The sequence below is a fragment of the Canis lupus genome, chromosome 26 (genome assembly GCF_003254725.2).
Source record: "Canis lupus dingo isolate Sandy chromosome 26, ASM325472v2, whole genome shotgun sequence".
NCBI lineage: Eukaryota > Metazoa > Chordata > Mammalia > Carnivora > Canidae > Canis > Canis lupus.
The window spans coordinates 18499161-18518822 of NC_064268.1; the positions used below are offsets into that span (position 1 = coordinate 18499161).

Consider the following 19662-nt stretch of genomic DNA (forward strand, 5'->3'; position numbering starts at 1 on the left):
TTATCACTAAAGACAAGAAGAGTTCCATCATCTTTTCATTGAGTTTCACAGACTTTTCCAGTCACTGACCTCCCACTGTAAATCCTCAGGCCTATGTTACTTCTTCCTTCTTTTTCTCTTCTTCCTGTCACCGAACTCCTATTCGTTGTTAGAGGTCATCCCCTCAGAGAGCCTTCCTGGCTGCACCAGACTGGATAGCAAGAAGGTAACCTTATGACACTTGAGTTTTCATGCAGCACCTGACTTATACCAGTGTAGCTTTGGTTACATACACTGTGTGGTTTCCTGGCACATAATAGAGGCAGTAGCAATGGCTAATGCTTAGGAAGAGCTTGTCTTATGACAGGCATTATTCTAAATACTCTGGATTCTTACTACCACATTGCTTCTCAAAACTGTAATGAAAGCAGAATCATTATTATTCCAATTTTGCAGATGAGAAAATCTTAAGTCTCTGAAAGTTTAGGTCAGTATCTCCAAGGTTATGCAGCTGCTATGCGGCAGAATCAGGAATTGAACAGTCTAGTCTAGTTCTGGAGCCCCTGTTCTTAGCCACTTCACTGTTGTGTCTCTGCATTTGGGGGGCACTAATTGTTTGCTGGGCACTGTTCTAGGGCTTACAAACTCATTTAATCCTCACAGCAGCCCTAGAAAGTATAAGTACTCATGTTTCCTCTGTGCACAGGGATGTTGAGTTGTTTGCCCAGGACCATCATTATAAGTGGCCCAGGCAGGATTTGAACCAGGATCTGTTTGGCTCTGGCACCCATGCCCTAAGCCTCTACATCATACCACTTGCTTTGATTTTTGGTCTTCTAGAAGTCTCTGCTTTCTATCAGACTGTGAACCCCTTGAAAGCAGAGCCTGTATGTAGTCCCCTTCCCCGCCACCCCCCCACCCCCGCCTTCCACCCTTACAGAGGCTACTTGAGAGAGGTGTTGTTTGAATGAGTGACCAAGGTGGCAAAATCTGCCAAGGTGAGATAAAAAAAGGAACAGTTTCCTCATTTTAAAAATTACATAATAAGTGTTTTGCTTCATCATTAAAATTTCCTTGCAGTCCAAGGAAAAATGTGGCTGAGGGAGCAGCTAGAGAGAGGAAAAAGTAATGTCCCATTCTGGGCTCTGCTTCCACCTTCATATTTAAGATTGGAAATGCTGACTATGAACAAAGACTTCTATCACTCCATGCCTCATTAGGGATTTAGAAAACACACTGTTTAATTGTGGTCAGAGTTGGATACAGGGTGCAGAGGTTTCCAGTCCTTTGTATGAGTGAAAACCAGCAGCCCATGGTTGTGGTGCCATCTGGAGATGGCAGGTGGTGTTACTGCTCCAACAGCTCTAAGACTGGGTCAGAATTCAACTTGGAAAATGCATTTCCAGTTGAGTCAGTGAAGTCCCATTTCATAATTGTTTCTCTGTGACTTCATGCTTTGATCAAATCAGTAGTTGTTTTCCATTCCTTCTGTTAAAATAAATAAATAAATAAATAAATAAATAAATAATAAATAAATAAAATAAAAAAATAAAAAAACAAGGCCTGCTCTACATTCAGGTAGTTAAGTTCAATTTGGAGCTGTTTGACTACTTATAAAGCCTTGACTAAAAATAGTGTATATCAGGATAAAAGCAAACTTATAATGCGGGGGGGTTGCAAGCAGATGCCACACCCCTGGGGGAGAGAGGCAAGGTAGATCTTCTTTTGCTGTCTATGCTTGCTCACAGCTGCATTGTTTAAAATTTGAGGGTTCAGGAGAAATCAGGTGATGTGCTAATAACTCAGACCCTCAGAAGACACCTTTGTTTTGCCGTGATTGACGTAAGGGGTTGTGTAGTTAGCCTGGACAGAATTTAGTTGTAAGAATGATCACTTAATTCGTGACTTTTCTCATTCTTCAGGATGGCAAACTTTTTCTTCTAATTTTTTGCAGGACACCAGAACTGAACTGAACCTTAAACACTCATCTAATCCAGACCTCTGCCTTCCACTAAGCAGTTGAAAACAGTTCCTTAAAAATCCCCAACAAAGGAAAATTTTGTTTCTCACTTGTTCCACTGTTGAGCATGATCTAAGTTTTTCATGGCAAGTTCTAAGTTTTTCATGAACTAGTTCCTTAAAATCTTTTTTGGTGGTAAATTTATTTAATAATACATTTGAGTTGTTTAATATATTTTAAACATACAGATTATTTAATATCTGTATGTTTAAAATATATTAAAGTATTTAATGTGTTTTAATCTCCGTATATAAGAAGATCATTATCATTATTTTAAACTTTAGCTTTTCCACAAATTTAATGTTACTTAATATCTGGTTTTCTACAGGATTCTATGACTCAGCTTAGTGGTGACTCCGTTCTTTCTTCTCAGAGGGTGTCTCTTAGTCTATTAAAAGGTCTTCCTTTCACTGTCATAGTCTCTTGTCCCTTCTGTCTGATGCTTTTTGCAACCCTGTCCCCTCTGCCACCCTGGCATGTCTGCAGGAAGATATGGCGAATCTTCTGTGTGTCTTTGCCAGTCAGGATTTTTTAAACCACTTCATTGAGCTATAATACACATACAGTTCGCCCATTTAAAGTGTACAATTCAGTGGTCCTAATTTCACAGATACATACAGCCATTACCAGAGATGATTTTAGCACATTTCATTACCTCAAAAAAGAAACCCTCTACCCATTAACTATCACTGCCCCCAAGTCCCCGGTTCTAAGCAACCACTAATCTACTTTCTGTCTCTACATATCTTTCTATTCTGGATCTTTCATGTATACAAAATCCTGCAATATGTGTGGTCTTTTGGAACTCACTTTTATCACTTAGCATAATATTTTCAAGCTTCATCCATGTTGTAGCATGAATCAGTACTCAGTTGCTTTGTGTGGGCAAATAACATTCCGATGTATAGAGATAGCACATTTTGTTTATCTCTCTCAGTTGCTGGACATTTAGGTTGTTACCGCATTTTGGCCTTTATGAATAATGCTGCAATGAACATTCACGTACAAGTTTTTGTCTGGACGTAGATTTTCATTTCTCTTGGGTTGCCTTAGGAGTGATAATGCTGGGGCATATAGTAATTCTATGTTTAATCATTTGAAAACTTGTCAGATTTTTCCAAAGTGGCTGCACCATTTTACATTCCCACCAGTGGTGGGGGGGGGGGGCTCTGATTGCCTCCCATCCTCATGGATCACTCATGGTCTTTTGATTATAGCCTCCTAGGGGGTATGAGCCAATATTTTATTATGGTTTAGATTTGCATTTCCCTAATGACTAATATTGTGCACATTTTCATGTGCCTTAAAACTATCTATATATCTTTCTTGCAGAAATGTTCTGTTTAGATTCCTTGCCTATTTTAAAAATTGGGTTATTTTCCTTTTATTACTGATTTGTTCAGAGTCCTTTATATATTCTTTTTCATTGTCTTGATCGTGTCGTTTGAAAGGCAAAGTTTTTAATTTTGATAAGGCCCAGTTTATCTTTTTTTCTTCACAAGATTTTTCTATGATAAATGTTACAGAATTTATTATGTATATTATGTATATTTTTATTTTCCAAATGTAAAACACAGAAAACATGTTGTTTTAAAAACTGCACCATCCCTCAGGAGCCCTAGTGGGGCTGCTCCCCCCTCCAGAACTGTGGGCCTAGCTGGGTGCTGTCCCACAGTGCTGCTTCTCACAGGTGCTTCACTTGTTTTCTATTCTTCTTTCCTTTTTTTTTTTTTTTTCTCACGCTTCTAGCTGGAGAGTTTTGAACTTAACAGGGAATTTTAAATAAAATCTGAACTATTATTAAATAAAAGTGGAGAGGCAATATTTCATAGGCCTGATGAATGTTCTGATCTTTAATATCCTCCATTTTAAAAGTACCTCCATAGATGTAGTCGTTGTACAATATTCTGCCTTTTGTCCAAAGACCAGTGTGTGTTCTATTTCTGCAGAGCAAGTCTGCAAATTGGATGGTCACAGTAAAAGGTCATCCCTCATATGGACCCTCTTGCTTCCTTTCCCAACAGGTGTGGCAGATCCCAGAAAACGGACTCACTCTTTCCCTGACCGAACCTGTGGTAATTTTAGAAGGCCACTCGAAGAGAGTTGGCATTGTGGCCTGGCATCCAACTGCCCGCAATGTACTTCTTAGTGCAGGTAGGAGCAAAGTGGTGGGTAAGGGCCAATGTGTTTGACCATGCGTTGTGCAGTGGCCAATGTGTTTGTGCATTGTGCAGTTCTGAAGCAGCTTACTGGGAATCCACGGTGAGGGGCTAAGATGCAGCAGCTCCCCAGCCCACCTGCAGACATGCACATGTCTGTGTGAAAAGGCCAATGACTCAAGACTTCTTGCCTAGAGAAATGAACACGCTTACCTAGAATTCCAGCAGACTCATGGCTCCTGCTGGGGCCCTTCATGGAACACAGTTTTAGTTATTCCTGATACAGCAGGAGGATCCCTCATGGGAGCCCTGGGTGCCAGGCTCTGATGTTGTTGCCAATCTTGGGGTGGTCCTGATAGGCAAATCTCCTCCTTCCTTTAAGGAAGATACTTTGATTTTTTTCTCCTTATACATATAATACATGTATGTTATAGGAAAAAAAATATAAATAAAAGGGGAAAATAAAATCATTTGTAATCCTACCAGTCCATCACCATTGATATTTCTTTCCAGAAGATACTTATGCTAACATACATAAATGATTTTACCCACAAAAATGGGTTCAGACATTTTACATGTGACCTGCTTTTTGTATTTAGTGGTGCGCTGTGGTCCTCTCCGTGTCCTATTAAATGTTATTCCTGTGATATTTTTAACAATGCTACCAATACTTGGATACCTTCATTTATTTAATTAGGCCCCTATTTCAGTACACTGAGGCTTTCTGCATTTTTTTACACTGTTGAACAGCACTACAGTGTATCAAACCAAGACCTAGTGTTCTTGCTTTGCCACTAGAGTAGTTTCCAAGTGTTATCCTACAGAAATCTTGTCCTCAGTCTACAAGTTGAGGTTTTATCTTTTATAGGAACAATACAAAGGTCACAAGGGAGCCTTTTGGGATGGTGGAAATGTTCTATATCTTGATTGTGTTGGTGGCTACATGAATATATACATTTGTCAAAGTTTAGCAAATGTATACTCAAAATGGGAACGTTGCATTGTATGTAAATTATACCTTAATAAAAGTGATTTATGAAAACTGCTAGTGGTAGAATTTCAAAGATATTTCCTCTCACCAGTAAAAAAAAAAGGAAGGGAGGAGGCAGTTGAGCTTTTTTAAGTAGGAATAGAGGGTGTTTATGGTGAATTTACCAGGTACCTATTGAAATCAAGGGCTGCTTTTAAAAAATGACGCTATATAGAATTCTCTCTTTTATTTAAAATCACAAGTAACTATACCTGGGAACCCTCCTAATGTTCTCCTCACTCTGATAAGGAGAGAAAACAGTTCCAAAGGCGGAATTCTGTCATGGAAATTTTCCTGCTGCCCCTTGTCATCGAGGTCGAACATAGGGCATCATCAGCCAACTGTTTCCCACTCTGCCTTCTACAAGCAAAGGAGAATGCCTTGATGGCAGTGTTGTGCATATTTTAAGACTACATGATCCATCCATGGTGGCTGAAGTTACCTGTTTGCCTGTGGTGCACAAGGCAGAAGGGTCGGGTCTCATCCCAGGGTTCAGCTACAGCTTTGCTGTTGTGCATGCTTTTTCTCCAGTCTCCTGCTTCTAGCCCTTAGACAGCTTAGGTGTCTGGGTATCAGTGGCTAAGTTTTTTGAAATGCTTGCAAAATTGGCTTATTGACAAGAATTTATCTTCAAGATATCCATCCTTTATTTGGCTTTATCCTTGAACTAATGTCCTGGAAGGCAACAAATGGCACCTGCCTTTCTTTCTTTTTTTTTTTTTTTAAGATACTGTTTATTTATTCATGAGACACAGAGAGGCAGAGACACAGGCAGAGGGAGAAGCAGACTCCTGGGGACCTGGATCACCACCTGAGCCAAAGGCAGATGCTTTACCTCTGAGCCACCCAGGTGTCCCTGGCACCCGCCTTTTGAAGGAATCTAGGGTGGGGTGCCTGGGTGGCTCAGCCAGGTAAGCATCCAACTCTTGGTTTCGGATCAAGTCGTGATCTCAGGGTCCTGGGATCGAGTCCTGCATCAGGCTCCATGCTCAGCAGGGGTTCTGCTTGGGATTCTCTCTGTTCTTCCCTCCATGCACGTCCTCTTTCTCTCTCAAATAAATAACTCTTTAATAAAATAAAGGGAACTTGGGGCTGATGCTTGAAGGAAAGTAGAGTCTATGATCAGAGGGGTGTGGCTATGTCAGCATTGTGGCCTCTCTGGGGATCAGCTTCTGAATCCACATGTCTACTTGATTACAGTTTGGGCTTCTTAGATCAGCCCAGTCTTGACCTATTTTTCTCCCCTTTAAAAGATAAAGATCTGTTGTGAGCACATGCATTTACCTTCTGGTTACTTGGTTTACCATGCTTTAATGGAAGACCATGTTTTACAGCATTATTGATTTGAATAATGTACTGTCCCACATTTTTGTTGAGTATTCTAAGCAGTTATTTAAACTCTTCATTTTTAGTTCTGCTGTGGAGAAGAAATAAACTGTATCCATTCTGATGTTGGTTTAGTGGAAAAGGAAGCTTAAGATCACGTGGGGTCCACCAGCCCCAGTTAACTCAAAAAACATAGAATTGTATTTTCTTAGAGTTCTTTGGTCATTGCTTTTTGTTTGTTTCATATGAACCCGAACTTAGCAAGCCATATTCTACCTTTACCACATTTCTTTTATACAGATGTCTTTTTTCTTTGTCGCTTGAGTTTTTAACTTCTAGCAAGTAAGTCAGGCCACTTATAATCAGCGTCATTCTTTCTGTGCATTTGTCTCCTCACTGCATTTGTAGCTTTCAAGTGTTACTCTACAGGTGTTTCTAATCTCTGAGGGGTGTGGCTTTGCTTGCTTACAGGCTGTGATAATGCCATCATCATCTGGAATGTGGGGACAGGGGAAGCCCTTATAAACTTGGATGATATGCATTCAGACATGATTTACAACGTAAGCTGGAACCGGAATGGCAGTCTGATCTGCACAGCTTCCAAAGACAAGAAAGTGAGAGTAATCGATCCTAGAAAACAAGAGATCGTTGCTGTAAGTATGCTTAGGACAAGTGCCTCCATCTCTGTAGCACTTCAGTGAGTGTGAACTTTGCTTGTTAAGGCTCCCTGGTCAGTGGAGCCTCGTTGTGTGCAGACAGCAGACCACGAATCCACAGAGCCTTGTACAAGTTTCTGCCTCCCAGCCACCCTTCAGAGTTGTGCATTCCAGCATTGACATGAGCCTTCTCTCTCACTTGGTGACCATTTTTCACAAAGAAACAAAGTTTTTATCAGTTCACTGGAGTCTTCATGAATTTACAAACCTAGATCAGCTAATCTAAACAGTTAATTGCAATCCTGGCTTAGTGCTGAGTATTGGTTAATTGATCCCTGTCCCTTCCTGTAACCATCATCAGAGCACCTCACAGAGATGCCACCGGCTATCTCTTCAGCTCAGTGCCTTAGTTCCTGCCACCCAAACTCAGCCTCACCAGGTCACCCAGCATGACAGAAGACAGGCATTTGGGACTTGAGCTGGGGTTGAAACGGCAGATGCTGGATCCCATCCAGCATGGGATGTCTTGCATCAGCCCTGCTCTGTGGTCCTGCATTTACCTTTCTCTGGGATGTGCTGATTCTTGGACAGTATTACTTCTTAAGAGTTGGATAGTGGTTGTGGCTAGTGCTTCTCAAGCACCGAGGACTCTCCCAGCCCTTCACAAAGTGCTTTCTCCACTAGAACCTTCTAGGGCTCACTGCTTGTGCACTCTCAGTAGACACATGAGATTAAGGAAAGGGTTACTGAGCCATACAGCCTTCTGTACAATGAAATTGGTAGAAACTGAAGGGTATATCCAACTTTCAGGTTATCTTCCTGAGAAGCAGACATCTGGCAGAGTCCTTTCATGTTTTCTTTTTGCAGAACATGGGCATGGGTTGGCAGCAGGGCATAGTGGAAGGAGTGAGGCTTTTGAGTCATCAACTGGCATTTCTGCTTACTAACTAGCTGAGGGACCTTGGCCAAATTACATAGTGTCTCTGGTTTCTCATCTTCAGAGGAGACAAACACACACACACACGCATACCTGGTAATCTGAAAGACATGGGGGTGGGCATGGGTTAAATTCAGTGTATGAGCCCTCCATCTTTCTTGCAGTTTGAATATAATATTCCTATTGTTCTTGATCTCCCAGGAGAAGGAGAAAGCACACGAAGGAGCAAGACCCATGAGAGCCATCTTTCTGGCTGATGGGAATGTCTTTACCACTGGTTTCAGCCGCATGAGTGAGCGGCAGCTGGCTCTCTGGAATCCGGTATGCCCCTTCCCAGCCTTTCCACAGGCTTACACTTGAGCTTTCTCTCTTTTCTGAGCAGGTCTTTGGGTGGGTAGGTAGATTATAGGATTCTTAGTGTAGTTTTCTGAACTCCTGCTTGACTTGAATTGGATGTGACACTCTCGTCGTCACTGGAGACTTACTGCTTAAATGTATTAGAAAAATGCATTCTTGATACTCTCAAATACTCTGTGTTGACTATATATTTTTAAAAGACTGCACGAAGAAGCCAGTGTTTGGGACTTGGGAAACAAGTTCTGAACTTTGTATTATAAAGAATATGATCAAATGTTAAAGTCACAATAGTCACGCTTAGGAATATGTTGAGAATAGCATAAGTGAAAAAATAACAAAACTGAATATATGGTATGATCTGTGTGTGTGTGTGTGTATGTGTGTGTGTGTGTGTTGGAAGTAAGTAGACCAAAACGGTCATTGTTTTTGCCATCCACTGGACTGTGGGATTATGGAATATGGGATGGTTTTTATAGTCTTTCTGTAACTTTAACTAAAGAGTGTATTTTTATAATAAGAAAGATTTCTTTAAAAAAAGAAAATAAGGTTTCTCCCTGGCTCAGTTGGTAGAGTACATGGCTCTTGGTCTCAGGCTCATAAATTCAACCCCTGCATTGGGTGTGGAGCCTATTTTAAATACATAAGTTTAAATAAAAAATAAAAGGAAACAAAATCATAAAGGAGAAGAGCTGTCTCATTTTTGTCATGGAATCACACTGATGTATATATACATTGATGAGGTTGTCAAATTGATAGTTTTCAATGGGTTGGAAAATTGATATTTACATGTATGAATTGGTATTTACTTGTATAAGTATTATATATGCATTGTTCAACCTTTCATTATTCTAGGAAATTGCTCCCATAATTATGTATGAAAGAATGATTCATCTTGTAAATGTGTGTGTATATGCAAATATATATTTTTTTGTATTTTTTTCCCCAGAAAAATATGCAGGAACCAATCGCTCTTCATGAAATGGACACTAGCAATGGGGTGTTGCTGCCCTTCTATGACCCTGACACCAGTATCATCTACTTATGTGGAAAGGTAAATGGTCGTTTTAATGTTTCATATTAGATGTAGTCTTGAAAGAGGAAAAAAAATTTAGTAGGTGGGCCGTGCATTACATCATTTTAATATTTTAATTTATCTGATCTCTGTGTATATGCCTTGAGCTAAAGTAAGGGCTGGTGATTTTGGTGTGTTTTAAGTCTTGAGACTGGACCCTTTGAACTTGTCATTTGTGTGGTAACAACACACTGTGTTCAGGACTTCTGACTGCATTAGGTATGGGGCTCTGGCGTTGGGGCAAACGCTGACAGGGACATCTTCACTCAGGCATTTTAGTGAGAAAAAAGGACACATTGTTGTCCTTTCACCTCTAGTGCCATCCAGGATTTTAGATTGCTCTGTAATGGTATGACAAATGAGTAACCGGGTTGCCACATTTAACGCTGAAATCCCCTGGGTAGCCCTTTATTGGCATATCGTTACTTATCACCACATGCCATGGACTTGTGGAGAGAATGGTGCTTTGCGGATAGGAGCTTTTGAAGGCCTCAGATATTCTCCAGGGTGTTCTTGGAGGAGCTCAGCATTAGGGCCCTCTGCTTGAAAGTAGGTGGTCTGACTAGTTTCTGGAGGTGACAGTTGTTACAGGAAGACCCCACACTAAAATCAGAGAGCCTACTTGCCTGCTTTATGAGCCTCTCTCCCTAACTATGATGTCTAGCTTGATGATGATGATGACTTATTTTAGTGGACTGGTAACCTTAATATTCCTTATTCTTTTGTAGGTTCAATTTTCCTTAGAATTTTTGTAGTTGGAATAAATGAACTAAGGCAGCTGGAGCTGTTGATATATTTCCCCTAAACCTGTTAGATAGCCCCTTGCTAGGTAAAGCCAGAGATGTTTCAGTTCTCATATTTGGCTGAGAACGCTTTATATTGTCATAGGTCAGTCAGTTGCTTAGAAACTGAGATCTTGTCTGTTTCTTTGAAAGTCATTTTACTTCAGATGTTCACAATTGCCATAGAGTACATCAGACCAAACAACAGGAGCGGTTACCCAGATATATTATTAACACAGAACATTACTCTTGAATATGCAGGGAGCAAATAGTCTGTGTTTAGCTTCTTTACCATTGCTTTAGATATTTACATCATTGAAACAAATGGAAACCATGCAAAATAAAGAGTCTTGAAGGGCATAATACTGCCTGGTTATCTATATACATACTTCCCCCTCTAGCAGGCAGCCCTGCCTTCATTTTTCAGGTTGGTAGAACTGTGTGACAGTTATACTTGGACAAGCTAGCATGTGCTTCAGACCTCCAAAAACATCTGAACATTCTAGGCAAAATTATCATAGAATTTGATACACTGCAATGAGATAGTACTATATTCTTAAGTTAAAGGATACTCATGTTTTAGTGAGTTTTTTAATTAAGAATTATGAGTTAAGAATTAATTATGAAATAAGAATGATTAAGAACTATTTATTCTTAATATTTCTTAATTATAAAAATCTTATTTTTTATCATCATCTGATTGTCCCATGTTAGTGCCCTTGGGTTTGGGAATGACACTATTCCATGGCAGTGAGAGTACTCAAATCAGTTATTGCCTTCTCTGAGATCCTCCTAGACTTGTGTTTGGTTTTTGAAGTTGAATTGCAATTGCAGTTGCTTGGCCAGAGGTGTTAATGCTTTTGCTCTGACTCCAACTTGATGTCTAGGCTCAGCAGTGTAAAATTTGAGCCTTCAGTAGGAGGCAGAGGAGAGACTGTTTAAAGGCTATGCTAGCATTTGATAAGTGAGGGCCTGCTCTGCCATGAAGAGAAACCATTGTATCCTCTTCCTCTGAAGGGAAAGCTGAGGTTGGCCACTGAAGCAGAGTCCCAGTTAATTCTGGGTTTATAGGGGAGAGAGATACCACTTTAACCAGATACTTCAGGTAACATTCAATGCAAATTTGTCTCTGATTTCTTGTAGGGTGACAGCAGTATCCGCTACTTTGAGATCACAGATGAATCCCCGTATGTCCACTACCTCAACACATTCAGCAGCAAGGAGCCTCAGAGAGGGATGGGCTACATGCCCAAGAGGGGACTTGATGTTAACAAATGCGAGATTGCCAGGTAAAGAATTGGTATCATAAAGTATTCAGATTGTTTGTGCCACATGTGTTACACAAGAGTAGTACAACTACCAGTCATACCATAGTGCCAGTCTATCTACCCTTTGTTGTCCTGTAGAATTGGTATCTCGTTTCCTGCTCACACTTAGGAACGTGGAGTTTTAGAGTAGTGAAGAGCCTTTCAAAATCCTGTAATTGAATTGTGCCCCTCCTCATTCTTTGGACTACATAACCTGTGGTGCAGTGGCTTAGCCAAGGCAGATTTTGTACACTTAAATAGTGAAGCCTTCATCTCTTGTCTTCAGGCTGAGTCTGTGGCCAGTGTCCTCTGGGAGGCAAGCAGGGAGAGCCTGCTGCTGAGATGGACAGAAGAGATGGTTTTCCTGCCCTGAGGGAGACGAACAGGTTCCAAACTGGATTGTAGACCTCATGGATCCTAAACTAGAGAAGCCAAAGACCAATAGCTGGGTTGTTGGGTTAGCTTGATGTAGGAAGTTCAGCTGTGTTATATAATACATAAAATATACTACTGTGGTTTAAAAAAAAATTTGTATTGCATAATGCCTAGTGGTCTTCCTAAACAATAGGCTGTTTTCTCCTCGTGGTCGACAAAAGATAGTCCATGAGATGCATGGATAACTGGCCGTTTTAAACAACAGAATGACTAGTGCTGCACCATCAGGCCTGTGGTCCTACCACACATTTGTACAGTACTGCGTTTCTTTTTTAAATTTTAATTTATTTATTTTAGATAGAGCATGCACAGGGGGAGGGGCAGAGAGAGAGGGGAAAGAGAGAGATCTCAAGTAGACTCCCCGCTGAGCACAGAGCCAGACACAGGGCTCGATCTCACAACCCTGACCTCATGTATGACCTGAGCCAAAATCAAGAGTCGGACACTAGTAACTGACTGAGCCTTGCAGGCACCCCACAACACTACATACGTATCTGCCTAACTATGCTGTCCTGATCACACAATAATGAACACATCTTTAAAAATAATTTTTTAGAAGCCCCTTTTTATATTATTAGAAGTTTCTCTTAAAAATACATTTCTCTACACCTGGAGTGCAAAGGAAAGCTGTCAGAGATAAGTCAAAAGTATGGTTTAAACTAGTCTCATCAAAACATGGTTCAAAACTGATCAAATCCTAACTTAAGGTTGCCTCCAGTATTTGGAAAAGCATTAATTTTACTGTCATCTAAAAGTTTAAAAGACTACAAGCATAACCATTCAGGATACCTCCTACTTACTGTTTATTGAGCACTCGTTATATGCTGGATGCTATGCTAAATGTGCTGCCACACACTCGGGCACTGTAGCACTTGAGCTGGGTGTCAACCCAGGCCGGTCTTCGTTATTGCTCTGCTGACTGCAGAGGTGCCCAGTCTTATCCACATTTTGGGTAATTTCAAATTTTTCTTGAATGTTAGACGTGATGTGGTTTGCTTGAATGCCAAAGTTTTAATCTCAGGATTCTTTTCTTTTCCCTTTTAAAAATCCCATTTATGCTGACAAATGTTCAGCCACCTCTAGTTGGCAGAAGACCTGGCATTCCAGGTCCTAGATTCTGTCTAATATTAGGTGTTTGTTTTCACCTGCCTGCTGACTTGGTCACTTTTGCAGAAGTGAATCATCGTCGGTAGTGGTGTTTCTTCCCCCATGGCTGGTCAGCCCCCAGATTACCAGAGTTGGGCCATCCCCAGAAGCAAAGACTTCTGCTCCTGGTTCTTGTTTCCAGTCCCCCATTGCCTCGCATTTCTCCTCTGGAAAATGGGAGCACACACTGCACCTGCTCCCCAGAGTAGATCAGCTCAGGTGATAGGCAGAGCGTTTCATGCCCCAGACAGCAGTGTAGAAGACTAGCCGTCAGTCATGAAGCCTGTTAACCTGGCCTCCTGTTTCACTTAATACAACTTTGTTATTATTTCTATTTCTCCCTTGAAGATTCTTCAAACTTCATGAGAGAAAGTGTGAGCCTATTATCATGACTGTTCCCAGGAAGGTAAGTGCCCAGTTTCCTGGGCAATCCACGATTAAAAAGATTCTTAAAATTTCAGGCTTGTCATCTTTAAGCGTTTTCCCAAATGTCTCTTATAGTCCGACCTTTTCCAAGATGACCTGTATCCTGACACAGCGGGGCCTGAAGCAGCGCTGGAGGCAGAGGAGTGGTTTGAGGGGAAAAATGCAGACCCGGTCCTCATCTCCTTAAAGCATGGATACATCCCTGGCAAAAACAGGGATCTCAAGGTGGTCAAGAAGAACATTCTGGATAGCAAGCCCACTGCAAATAAGAAGTGCGACCTGATCAGTGCCCCCAAGAAAACTCCAGACACGGCCAGTGTGGTGAGGACTGCAAGAGGTGGAGGGGTGTGCTTGGTTGTGGCTCAGGGCTTTTAGTAAACGAGGACACATACTATTTGTAAGAACCTTCTTGGTTACATGACATTTATGAGCTCGTGGCCACTTTGGCTCCTTTAGCTGCATTTTTTATAATGACCAGGATAGAAATCTGTCTGCTACCATCTTTGAGAGAGTATACAGGAGCTGCTTGGGTGTTTTCTTAGCGGTCTCTCCCCACCCAGAGTGTTTACATTCATCTCTGATTGGGGTAGAAATGAACCTGGAAAGAAAGGGCCCAAGGAAAGGGAAAGAGTAGTGACAGGGTTCAGGTGTTGCTGAATGTTCCAGAGACAAAATATCTGGCGGTGAGTGGGACTTAGCAGCAAAGATGATCTTGGGCCTATTGGCAAGAACCATGTCATTGGAGTGGTGGGAACCAAAACCTGATGTTGGAGACCCACATGGCCGCTGAGGGTGCTGCTGCTGGGAGAGCGGAGTCCAGCCAGGGAGGAGAGGGCATGGGGAGTTGGCAGGAGTAGAACAGGATCCCAGGGAGCCAGAGGGAAGGCAGAGAGTTGTCAGTGAGAGGGTGAGTGGAATGAAGAGGCAAGGTGCCTGGAAGAGCTGGTGTTTTGGCCATGACTGAGGTAGCCACATGAGGTGCTGTGGATTGCAAGGTTTCCAAAAGAATCAGCTCCACATGTGGCAGAGGCTGAGCCCTCTTCAGAAGAGTGAGCAAGCATGGCAAGGGGGTTGGCTCCTAAGAAGGACCCTCCATGGGAGATGATAGGAGCTCTGTAGCCTCTGGAAGTTCACTCCTGACCTGGGTCACATAAAAGTTACTCCTGATGGTATTGCATGGGGTGGCTGGGCTGTGGGGCAGCCCTGAAGGGATCGGTCCTATCCCACAGTTTGACTTGTTCTGAGTCTCAGTCCAGGTAAGTGCAGAGGCACATGGAATGGGGAGTACTGGGACCCTGGTTCTACTGTGGGGTGGCAGGTGGACTGACCAGCATGCAGTTCCTTTCTCAGAAGGCCCAACTTGGTGGCTATGGCTTGCATTTCCAAAGTAGAAAATTAGATTGTATGCCTTATAAATTCTCAACTTTGGTAAGCTTCGTTTACTGCATTTTAGTCAACCTCTTTCCTCTCCCTCCTCCTTTTTGGTTTCCTTAGCAAAATGAAGCCAAGTTGGATGAGATTTTAAAAGAGATCAAATCTATAAAAGACACAATCTGCAATCAAGACGAACGCATTTCCAAGTTAGAACAGCAGATGGCGAAGATTGCAGCCTGAAGGTCCATCCCCCACCCCCAAAATGGGAGCAGGAACTTGTGCTTGGTAGCTGGTTGTTGGCGTGGTCCCAGGGAGGGCGAAAGGGAGGCACTGCCATTCGGAGACATTCCGGGTCACATTTGTCAACCAGCGATAGGCCACATTCCAGTAAGAACTCAATTCGTCTCCCAAATTTGCAGAAACATAATGTGATTTAAAAGCCGAGCTTTTTATCAGAAAGCTTTTTTGATGTTTTAAGTGTTATGTGACTTGTCGAACTTTTAAAAGACAAAAGTGCTACTTTTAAAATCCCAGATATTCTGAATTTTAGAAAACCAACCAATTCTGATTCAGTGTCGTGCCCAAGTACCTTTTTTTTTATAAACAGGGACCAATGCCACATTGCTTTTTATATTTCTTTTTTTTAATGTTGCCAAAACCAAAAGTAGCTTTTTTCCCCCCTTGTATTTTGCTACTTTGCAGTATTTGTGTGTGGTTTTTTTTTTTTTTTCTTAATTTGAAAGGGACAGCACTGTGTATGTTTATAAACTAAATGAAGATAAGATATTATTTTGTATACACATTCATCTGAGAACAATCAGAGCAGTAGCCACATGGTGCTGGCTCGTTTGCAGCACAAACCTGGTCATCCTCATGACTGTACAGAAGGAAGACTTGAAAAATCACGTGGGTTCGATCACCACCCTCTCCTTTCATGGAGTCTTCTGATCAAAAAAGCTCCTATTGTATTGTTTTCTTTCTTTCTCTTTTCTAGAAACTGGGTGGTTGTACCAGATGGAATTTCACTTCTTGGTTATCCTGTGCTTCAGATGATTATAATCTAACCTAAACTAGCATGTGTTTCTGCAGTTTTGTTATACACATAGAATCTATTGCATTGATCACTTTAAACATCATGTTTCAGGTTTCGGTCAATACTTGATAAGGGCCCAGGACAAGAAGCCACAGAAGCCACTGTGGAGTGTTCCTTCTTGCCCATTTCAGCAGCTTGCCTAGCTCTTCAGTACAGTAGGAGACTAAGACCTAGGGAAGCTGGAGGGGAGTGTGTGCCCCCACGTGATCCTCTGCTCTTCCGAACATCCCATGCTGTCTCTGTGCCATGCTGCCTGCAGCATGGCTCTCCCTGTGCCACCAGAGCCCCTGCCCTCCCCTCAGTCTCCCAGATGCAGCCATCTCTCTCAGGGCTCCCCCAGCCAGTCCTTCTGTCCTTCCTGCCTCTCAGCCCTCTTCACGTTCAGCTAAGAGGAGGCCAGAGGGTGCTATTTAATATTGAGACTGAGGAGAACGGTCTAGAATTATGCAAAACCAGGAGCACAGGCCTCTGCTGTAGCTTTAATGTGTACAAACCTGTCCCTTTGCCCCCTCTACCAAGCCAACATGCTTTGCCCCTCCAGCTCCCACAGAGGCTCCCCAGACTCAGGGGCCAGGGACTGAGCTCTGAATACCTATTCCATTACCAAGTTAGCTTCTCTCCCATTTCCATGTTTTCATTTTGCACGCTTGAGGAGCAAGATTTAAGGAATCTCGGGGAAGAGCTGAGTGAGTGTGGTTGAACATGGAACAGATGGTGCCAGTGGGCCCCCCTGGGGGCTCTTGGCGCCTATTCCTGCTGATGTGGAAGGGAACTGGCAGGGAATGTCTATAACCGGGAATCAGGATGGAGATGGAGTGTGGTGACAGCGGGTTGGAATCTACGGCCAAGCTGGGGCTGATGTCTTTGTAGGAAAGGTACCATGTTTTTTCCCAATATTGGGATCTCTGTCTCCACAACTTCCGGGCATCTGAGTGTTTGGTGTGTGTGTGTGTGTGTGTGTGTGTGTGTGTAATATTGGAGTGGATAATGAAATATAAGGAAAACAATAATCACAATGACTTATATTCAAATCTGTACATGTTTCTTTATCAACGTAATCTGCTGAAGACCTTCCTTTTTAAGATTCAGAAATGTTTTAAGATTCTGATATCAAATTAAGTAAACAAAATTGTTGGTGGTGGAACACCATAGGAAATGTGGTTCAAAGAGAAGACGGAGGGCAAGGAGAAATTATCCTGATCTTAGTGCGTAGCTTATGACTTATTTAATGAACAGGTGCCCAGCCAGGCTCAAAGTCAGCGCCTGAAGTTTGTGGATTATCCTTCCTGTTTTGTCTTTCTTTCTTTTCTTCTTCTTTTCTTTCTTTTTAAAGCCGTGCTATCCCAGAGGAAAACCAGTGAATTACTCCTAGATCGGCTCTTATAGAGCGGCCATAGTATTCTGTCAAAACACTTGCTTCCATTTTCAAAGATAAAAAAATCATTGATTACAAAATGGTGTCCGTGTTTATTTCACACCTCAGCTGTCTTTGAGGCAGCCCACAGCCTCTCTGATTCAGTGGAACCAGCTGCGCGACTGTTCCTCTCTCAGGGTGAGTACAGGGTGAGTGTGGGTAGGCCGCTGCCCTCCAGCACAGGGGGAGGTAGGGTGGGGTGTAGCAGGGTGAGGGCTACAGGCCAGACTCCAGTTAAGCCTCTAGCCTTTACCAGGGGTGGGATCTGGGGCAGATCTCATCTTGGGGCATCTCTTTCCCTGCTCTGAAGGAGGGATACGAATCCCATGTCATTTGGAAGAGAGATACCTGCGCCCAGTCGTACTGAGAGCCCTTGCCACTACCGCATGGCTGGCATTGTTATTGTGACTGCTGAGTCTCTGACTGTGCTTTCGAAAGCACTGTTTTCTTCAGTACAAGTACAGCCTTCTCAGCTTAGCTGTGATTTTTATTCCAACAGAGGGTTTTCAGGGTCAGTTGAACTTCATGGCCCTTTTAGCTTCCCCTTTTATACCAAAATACCATCTCATGACATTTCAGTGATTTGTAGCAAAGAATTCCCCACCATTTGGTTTTTCTAAAGGTTTGTAGACATGATGAATAATTGGCACAAAACTCCCCCTCCTCAAATGTAGTCTCCTAAAGTTGCTGTAGTCAGTGAGGAGAAAGGCAGCCGGGTTTGTGGTCAGCCTCTGTGTGGCTGCAGGAAGTTGAGCAGCAGATACTGTCTGTGCCCCTCTGTGCCCACAGTCAGGGGGCAGACGCATGTGTGAAGTGTTGACAACTGACTCTCTCTTCCGCTGCCTTGTGTCCATGCCAGAAAACCCACAGGTCACCGTGTCAGCCCCAGACGGCCAGCCAGGCCCAGTGGAGGGAGACTTCTGTTTTTTTTTAAAGGCTACTTCCTTTGGTGCTCTTGGTGTCCAGAAAAACTTATTGTTGGCTCTTAAGAATCTGTCAACTCTCAGTGACCCTTCTGTTTCTGCTAGCATATTAGCATGTCCTGAAGCCATCAGTGGACTCGAACATGCATCATGGCCAAGGACACACTTTCCTCCAGTAGACAGGCAATACGGGACCGTGCCCTTTGTTTAAAGTCCTTTCCTGAAAGACTGGAAGGGAGTGTGTACACACTGGCACAGCCTTTCCCAGGGGCAGTGCAACAAGGTATATCTGAAGTCCTAAATGTTCCTGCCTTCTGGCCCAGAGTTTTCATCTCTGGGAATTTTGGCCCAGGCAAACTAGTGGGAGATCCATTCAGGAATTAGAGGAAAAATCAGTGTGTGTGTGTGTGTGTGTGTGTGGGGGGGGGGGGTTGGTTAATTAACCAGCCCAGGATGGATTGCTTTTGGCAAGCCATCTTTCAGGATATATGCATATGCAGTGTATATTTACGTGTAGAATAAACACAAGTTTTGTTACTGCTGTGTGGAGGTACCAGCTGTGTGGGAAATTTGTATTTAATTAGATTTTACTCAATTGTGTATTTCCCATAACTATCTTAATTCCCAGAAAAAAGTTATTAAAGTCAACGTATGAATGATGAAATAGTAATACATTGAAACAAGCATCCTAAGTCAGTGGCTGGGAGAAAGTGGTGCAGCGACATTAAGTATCCCTGGGGGCAGGGACTCTATAGCACCAGTGTGTGTTCGGATGGAGTCAGTAGTTAAATGGAAACTTGATTTTCAAGTTTAGAAGAAAAAAATCCTTTTCTATCTAGACTTAAGTCTGGGGGAAGCCTTTTAAATCTCAGAGGAAAAGCTAGATTGGCTCCATAAAAACCCAATTACATAAGACTTCAATATGTCAAAAAGTGAAAGGTCATGGGAGCTGGGAAATAGACTTCCAACCAATATGATATGAAGTAAGGTGTTTATTAATATCTGTGATATATATATCATATATAGATATGATTTTATTTACTCATGAGGGACACAGGCAGAGAAGCAGGCTCCCTGTGGGGAGCCCGATGTGGGACTCCATCCCAGGAACCTGGGATCATGCCCTGAGCGGAAGGCAGGCACTCAACTACTGAGCTACCCAGGTGCCCCCCGAAATAATATATTTTAGTATGCTTCATCTGCGTTCCAGCTGCCTGCACTGTTTG

At 42.5% G+C, this 19662-nt stretch overlaps 1 protein-coding gene across 3 annotated transcripts in view; it reads left to right on the forward strand.

Moving 5' to 3' along the window:
- The window catches only part of CORO1C (coronin 1C), a 76453-nt gene extending 58899 nt beyond the window's left edge, over nt 1-17554 (forward strand). For all 3 annotated transcript variants that reach the window (XM_025474308.3, XM_049101720.1, XM_035706561.2), the window contains 8 exons: nt 4024-4153; nt 6986-7167; nt 8309-8428; nt 9411-9515; nt 11462-11607; nt 13555-13612; nt 13708-13953; nt 15127-17554. In XM_025474308.3, coding sequence (XP_025330093.1) covers nt 4024-4153; nt 6986-7167; nt 8309-8428; nt 9411-9515; nt 11462-11607; nt 13555-13612; nt 13708-13953; nt 15127-15246 — 1107 coding nt within the window. In that variant the 3' untranslated portion in view covers nt 15247-17554. The remainder of the gene's footprint in view (nt 1-4023; nt 4154-6985; nt 7168-8308; nt 8429-9410; nt 9516-11461; nt 11608-13554; nt 13613-13707; nt 13954-15126) is intronic.
- Nucleotides 17555-19662: the final 2108 nt, after the last annotated feature.